This window comes from Eufriesea mexicana, unplaced genomic scaffold, assembly GCF_001483705.2.
Source record: "Eufriesea mexicana isolate 0111107269 unplaced genomic scaffold, ASM148370v2 scaffold4744748195, whole genome shotgun sequence".
Lineage (NCBI taxonomy): Eukaryota > Metazoa > Arthropoda > Insecta > Hymenoptera > Apidae > Eufriesea > Eufriesea mexicana.
The window spans coordinates 27,175-34,810 of record NW_016907918.1 but is presented as its reverse complement, the minus strand read 5'-3'; the positions used below and the strand labels follow the sequence as shown (position 1 = coordinate 34,810).

Here is a 7,636-nt window from a genome sequence, read left to right as displayed (position 1 = left end):
CTTGTTCCCATTGACTGTTTAACTTTCTACCTCGTCTCATCGTAGGACATCCTCAGTGTACGTTATTCTGGTTGCCTCGATCGATTTTCATACGCATATATATTATTTATACTTACAACGATTAAACGAATTGTACAGTGTGTATTTTCCATTCTTTATTATTTTTCCTTTTTCTATAGTAAAAGTGGGAATAAATCTTTCTCTCTTATTCTTTCTTTCTCTCTCTCTCTCTCTCTCTTTCGCTCTTTCATAACTTTTTTTTAAATTTATTTCATCTGTATACTATAGCAATCTGTATAAAATATCCTCCGTATTCAAGATATATGTACAGCACGCGCGGAAACCGTGCATATGTATAAGTATATTCCCTATCAATAATTCGTTCCCGGTTGCACACGCACGCCCTTTACAACGCACGGCTATCTCCAACTATTTTCTTTTTCCTTTCATTTTTCTTCTCTTTTCGTCCGTCTTTTTTCTTTTTCTTGTAATATATATTCACGCACGGTGGCTCGAGAATCGTTCGTTCAATGTAAAAAGGGCACTTGATCGAACAGAGAGACGTAAATGCGATACTATCGCGGCGGGGGAAATAAATTCGTACGAAATAAACTGGCCTCATTTCTCATTTGCGTGCGGTTCTATGCGTATCAGCTTCGTTTTCGCTCGCATCGTTTCCGTACACGCGACTGTCGCACGTTTCTAGACACGAACGACAGTTTTGTCGAGGAATGTACAGGGTGTTTGTCGTGAATAATCGATCAAAAGGCGACCGTGCTTTTTTCGATCGCCTATTAATCGACGAGGAAGATTACCGCGATCTATCCGACCTGTCTCTCGAGATAGCGATCTTCGTGGTACCCTGTTATAATAGGTAGCAATTCTTTTGATATTTTCAAGGTCACGTAATTCTCTCCACCATTTAGTTTATAACTTCCGTCATATTTCTTCTTACACGATTTTTATTCTAATCATCTTTTATTTTAGATTACACGATAGCAGGAGGAGAAAGATTAACAACGCTAGAATCGTCAAAAGGATTTGCTCTCTGTAATTGCAACCAATCGAAGGATTACCAAGAATCCCACCAAGAATCTCACGGTTCCCGTTACTGCAACAAAAACACGTTCCACGAAACAACTTTTTATTATCCATCATTACATTCCAACGAGGCTTCAGTCGTAACGCGTGTACTTGTTACCAGCAAAGTGTCAGCACTGATACGCGACTCGAGGAACAACACGTCCAGCGATGCTTCTTCACATGTAGCTGGTCTGCGAGCGACAAAAGTGTCACACAGAGCTCTCTCTTTTAGCCATCACAATCGGTGTGCTTATCTTCCCATCTTTCTGCGATTGTATGCAACATTGCGCGGGAATCCTCGCCTCGACATCCTTGGTCAGAAGAGTACCGCTGGGACAAGTCCTGCTGACGACACCGAGGCCGGTATACAGCATCGGTGGACTCATCGTCATGGACATCGATTGAACGCTTTGGTTTGGCCAGTGTTGTCTCGGCAGTGTGCAAATGCCACTTTGATAGTCGTCGCCCACTATAGGCTGAAACTAAAGTTTACAGATGGATGACAATCAATGCTCTTTGAATATTTCATATAGAAAATGTAATTTAGAATGTATGGAGCTATAGTCGTTTCACCTTGTTATCGTTTAGTTGTATTACGTCGATGTTTACACACGAGGATTGCATAAGCGTTTAGATAGGAAAGAGTTAGAATGCCTGGGAGAAACTTAGTTTCACGATGGACTAGTTAGAATCAGGTTGCAGCAGAGATGAACACGTAATGGCAGATAATCGGAGGACGCATTAGTGCAAATTGAACTTACGCTTTTATGTTTCGTCGTCAGATTCGAGAACTCGTGCAACGGCATGCCGTTGCGAATGGTGCAGTAGCCAACATAACTGCCGTGACCACTGACGGAAGTGACCGTCGAATGCTCTAGCAAACTTCTCGATGGCGACGTTTCGATCGTCGACACGAGTCGCCTCTTCCTCAGGTACTCGGACGGTTCGTCGCCTGTGTACAAAATGCACAGATTATTTTATAATTATCAAACTTGGATGAAACATTAGATAATTAATCTATTTTGACAATTAATCTCTTATAAATATCATATTGATACTTAGTCGACTTATACGCAATTATTCTGATTGAATCATTCGCTAAAGAAGAACCACACGAACCAGTGATTTGCTGAGGTATGATGTCCGGATTCTTCTCGTCATTTTCGCTTATGTCACCGCTGCTCTCTAACTTCCTGAATGGACTGCTAGGATGTTTTTCATCCGTGAGCAGACTGCTTCCCTCGCGAAACCTCAGCTCCCGTTGGATGGGGATCGTTTTCGTTTGTTTGCTGTGATCCTCCATTTGAGACTTGCTCTGCTCGTCCACCTGCGTGTGCTGAATTCTGAGCACGATCATCACTATCACCGCAACGATGATCAGAGCGGTCACCACACCGATCATAACGCTCAGCATCGGCATTAGTCTGATGTTCTGTCTTGGTCTCTCTAAAACGGGAACGAGAAATGCGATTTCTTGCCTCTTTGATTGCTGGTGAAGTTTAAATTGGACTTTACGATAGAAACTTATTATCGATATTTCTTTATAATTTTTATTTTCTCAATTCTGTGCAAAAGCGACAATGACGATTAATTGAAACGAATGCGAAGTTATCCTCGCAGTTACGCGAAAAAACCAATTCCACAGGACAATGAAATAATTTACCACCATGACAGATGAATTATTTCCCGCACAAAGATTTCGTCACGACTGCGAATTGAAATTTATCCCCCTCGTTCTGTCCTATTGTCCAATGAGATTGGTTCAAAGTCGTTTCACAAATTGACCCATTTATTCGTGCGTACGAGGGTAGTTGAGTTTTATGGCTCTAGGCCATTGCATAATTTTTGGCCGAGATTTTTATGCTTTTCCTCATAATGCTTGCAAGCCATAAAAAAATAATATCCCGAATTTTTCTTTTTAATTGGATAAAAGATGAACAGTTATTTTACTTGGAATTATAGGGACTTTATGTAAATCCGCAAGTATTCAAAGTATCAGGAAACATCCTCCAAAGTCCAAATAAAATGTAAATGAGGCTGTCTATCATAATAAATTATGTATCTTCTTACAGATCTAAAGAAATGAGAGTTTGACGACGAAGACTACCCTAATGTATACGATAGTCATCAACAGAGGAAGGGAAAGACTAGATCAGAGATCACACAGGGATACGATAAATATTGACAAGTTTCTAAAAATAAGAATTTATAACATAAAAGGTATAAAAATAATAATATCATGTACACGCATAGTTTGCTTACCTGACTCAGACGTTAATTGTTTTTCAGGCAGCCTGAGGGTTCCAGCCTGCACTACCATCGCCTCGCTACGTCCTTTATCGTTGTATGCATATATGCAGGCCTGGTAAAGTGCGCCGGATTCCAGGTGAGTAACGCTGAAACGCGGCACCGTCGATGTCAGATTAGCACGCAATTCCTGGCTGTTGCTCTCCCTTACTTCGAGAAGAAAGGACTGCGGCAGACCACCATTGAATCCCTCCGCGCATCTCACTGAGAACGAATTCGTCGAGGTGTTCGAAGTGGTGCAGTTGTGAACCATATCTGGTCGACCTGGTACAAACAGGTAATATACTCTTTTATGCTATGTCTAGTACGTCTCTAGAATTCCTTATATTTATCACCATCATCACACAGGTGATGTTACTTCCAATGACTGATGAGGATACACAAAGATGGCTTTCACTGGATCTCACCTTTAATTCAGCTTTGTTGGCTTTCTAAGATGTTATTTAGTCACGGAATTTCCATGGAAGAAATTCAGCGATTTAAAAGATTTGTCATGAGAGTAGGAATGGAGGGACTGAAAGGAAGAGAGTTTGAGGCGCAGCGAAATTAATTCTGTGCTGGAGGATTTAAAAAATTAAGGACGAAGGCTCGTCTGTTTTTGTACGTAGCCCAGATTTAAATCTTCTGGGTTGAAACGAAAATACCGAGCCGGATTGAGCGGAAATCACGAGCGTGTGTCGTAAAGTCCTTTACGATAACTTCGGGATACGTGAGTTTCACTTTGTCCTACATGAAACGGATCAAGTGCCGCGCCGAACATGATCGAGGCTTAGAAATCTCTTTGAACGACGAAACACAAGTAACACAAGTAACTTGCCTGTTTTTGTAACTCCGCGACGATCTTTCGTGCGTCCTTTACCTCGCCTAGGAAACACGAACCACTCTAGTTTTATAGCGAAACGCGTCAGTGTCGCTTTAAAGGACGACAATACGCAAAGGCTCGTGTGGAATTCGCGACACGTTCGCACGTTTCATGATCGGGGGTAGATTACCGATAAGGCAGTGGCGGAGTTAACGGAACTTCGATGTACTCTGTGCTGATCGCATTTACACGTTTGCAATTTATAATTTGCCGCTTCTTATATCAATGCTTCTGCTATACTATTAGATCCACGATAAGGATTATTGTTCGGGTTAAAAGTTACTATTATTAATATTTCTCGAATATTTTTAAGCCTACATAGGAAAATTAATGAACAGGAGAGAAAGGACGTGGAAGGCGAAATTGATTTTAGTTGGTTCTATCGGTGTAATAGGAAGCCATTGCATTAAAAATGCTTAATATCGGTGAATGGAGCGAAGCAATGGGTAGACACAGTGTACTTTAATGGAGAGTAATTAAAAATATGAAAAAAAAGAAAGGGGAGCGAAGAAAAAAGCGGAGAGGAAGGGACGTTCGCATAGCGATGCTATAGTAAAGAATAATTTCGTTGGGAGATATTAGATTGACAAAGAGTGCAGCACTTTATGTTCCGTCTGCAACTAGAAACGCGTTTTCCTTATGGCAATGTAAACAAGCAGCGAGGCGGCTTTTGTTTAAACTTATTTACTAGGGCTTCCGGCTATCGTGCTTCGTTTTAGCGTTCCGTTAAAATTCATGGGTAATATAAATGTTTTTGTAACTCGGCAGCATTGCGGAAACACCGTTCGATATTTCCAAAGGCAGAGGGAATTGTCGAGGAATCTTACAGCGAATCACGAGATTCCCGTCGGAATTGAATCGCTTGTGTTTAAAAGGTGCTCGGTAATTCGATTGCAGCTTCGTCTTGAGCGGCAAATTGTCGCGCGATTATGAATAGCACAGGGATTTCATGCAAATATTAAATGGTTAACTTTGGCCGCGAGTCCGTGGTATTTTGCTGCTCGTAAAGAATAATTAGCGGGCAAAATGAAGAAGATGGGAAATGCGCGGCGAGATGGTTGAAAAGCGGACAAAAATGGCATCAAAGGGAAACCGGGAAGTTGGCTGGTATTCGTGGTTACCAAAAACAACAACTTGCTGTAATCACGCGGCGCGATACTCTATTTGGTCCTTTTGCTTTTAATTCCTCGAAATAGCTCTCTCGTCTGTCCTCTCCGTGCGGCAGCTTACCACTGTCGAAAAGTGACCAAGTTTCCCTTTGAATATCGAAGTTACTGCACTTGGGTAAAATGCGCGCTGGTTTCTGTAGATAGGTTCGAAGATTTCCAAGTAAAATTTTACTCTTTCGCGCGGCAAAATCATGACCGATACCTTGCTTGTTTGGCGATGCATGGTTAATGAAGATTCGAAACTTCGTTCAACGCGCGTTTTTCGCTTTTTCGACGCCACATTCGGGTGGCCATCCTTTTTGTCGCGCGACAATTGGATCACTTCAGTAGTTCGATGGCCACTGTCGCTTAAAAAAAAAGGGGGGGGGGGGGAAATAGAAGAAAAAAGGGAAATTCATGCACGGATTCCTATACATACACATACGTGATAACGAACTTCCGTTTTAATCCCGGAACTCCTCGATTTTTCACGGTGGGATTGTCGCTTTTGAAAAGTCAGCATAGCGCTGGAGAGGATTTTTTTTGTAATTACCACTGACCGCGAACGTTTCATTTCTCCCCCTCAATCCCCCTCTCGCGCCGGTTTTGTCCGTCCCTTTTCAGCCCACAAACTTTTCCCACACCCGCGAACCATGTAACTCGAACGTATAGTTCCATGCTTGGAGAGAAGCGATTTGGACGGTCAACGCTCGCGGTTTATATTAATGCCTTGGTCGAAAGATCGCGATGGTCGAGGCTTAAGGAGAATTGATGGTAGTTATCAGCTGAGCAGCAGTGGAACGACGACTGGCCTGTGACAAGTGAAATCGGACGCTATCTGGCCAGACGAATAGACCGCCACCGGTATCTGATCCAGCAAGTAGTTCAAGACGGTATCGTATCGGCCAGTGAAACGGGTCCGCGCACGGCCAGCCGAGTAGAATGGAACGGGCTAATCCGACAGCAATATTTTAAGCAATTTGCATTCCCCGATGCGTCTTTCGACACGCTTGGCATTTACGAGTTAAGCAACGCGATTCATTATTCATGCGACATGGAATTCTCTCGCAGTTACGGTGCCTTATGTAATCCTCCGCTATTATCTATGGCTTTAATTTCAGAAAGAACGATCTTCCATTAAGATCAGGATGTTCAGAGGAATTTGTGGGCAATATTTTTTAATTTATGTCGAATCTCGAGTAGAGGAATTTTTCATAGCTTTTGCAGGTATATCACAGTTATTGTTTTCTTGACAATGCTCCATTGATACTTGTCTATTGACAATTGAAACACGAATGACACAATCTTCAAGGAAATCGAGAATATTATCTTCTCTCCTGTGTTATATTTAGTGTATTATATATGGCTTTAATTTCAGAATGAACGATCTTCCATTAAGATCAGGATGTTCAGAGGAATTTGTGGGCAATATTTCTTAATTTATGTCGAATCTCGGGTAGAGGAATTTTTCATAGCTTTTGCAGGTATATCACAGTTATTGTTTTCTTGACAATGCTCCATTGATACTTGTCTATTGACAATTGAAACACGAATGACACAATTTTCAAGGAAATCGAGAATATTATCTTCTCACCTGTGTTACATTTAGTGTTACGAAATTTTGCGATCCTCCATCGTTATAAGTACCTTTAATATTGAAAGAAGAAAGCTAGCCACGATACTCAAAGAAACTCCTGGTCAGTATTAGTATAGTATAGTATAGTATAGTACAGTATCTAATTCGTCTGGAATCCCGATTAGTCGTATCGTTAGGAAGAAAATATCGGAAGCCCGCGTTACGTTATTCGAATATCGAGTTTCGTGGTCGACAGGAATTTCCATGATCGAATTACCACATAAAGATACCTCACCGGCCGGTATGATGTGATAGACGCAGGGCACTTGTTGATGTCCAATTCGATTGGTGGCCCAGCAGAGCAACGTGCCGTAATCCAATTCGGTCATGGGTGTGTATGAGACGATGGAGGATGTGCCTGCCCTGGCGATATGACCGGCGGCCACGTCGATACTCTCGGCGGAATTGTTGAAGGTCCAGCGGAATTGAACCTCAGGCGGGTTCGCGTCCACTTGGCAAGATATGTTTGCCTTTTCTTGTTTCGCCACGCCGTGCACCTTTGTCTGATTTGGTTTGCAGGTGGGTGCGTCTGGAATTTGCCATTTGAATCGCATCAGCTTTACGAGAACGTTAGCTGGTGAGCTCGAAGAGGATCGGAAG

The 7,636-nt window shown here is 42.2% G+C and overlaps 1 protein-coding gene across 1 annotated transcript in view; it reads right to left on the bottom strand.

The window, feature by feature from the left end:
* Window positions 1–1,292: 1,292 nt before the first annotated feature.
* Window positions 1,293–7,636, bottom strand: part of LOC108545464 (protein turtle) — a 14,010-nt gene continuing 7,666 nt past the window's right edge. The window contains exons 6-10 of the mRNA XM_017897096.1: window positions 7,272–7,565; window positions 3,346–3,654; window positions 2,203–2,529; window positions 1,845–2,035; window positions 1,293–1,565 (exon numbers count right to left, since the gene is read on the bottom strand). Coding sequence (XP_017752585.1) covers window positions 1,293–1,565; window positions 1,845–2,035; window positions 2,203–2,529; window positions 3,346–3,654; window positions 7,272–7,565 — 1,394 coding nt within the window. The remainder of the gene's footprint in view (window positions 1,566–1,844; window positions 2,036–2,202; window positions 2,530–3,345; window positions 3,655–7,271; window positions 7,566–7,636) is intronic.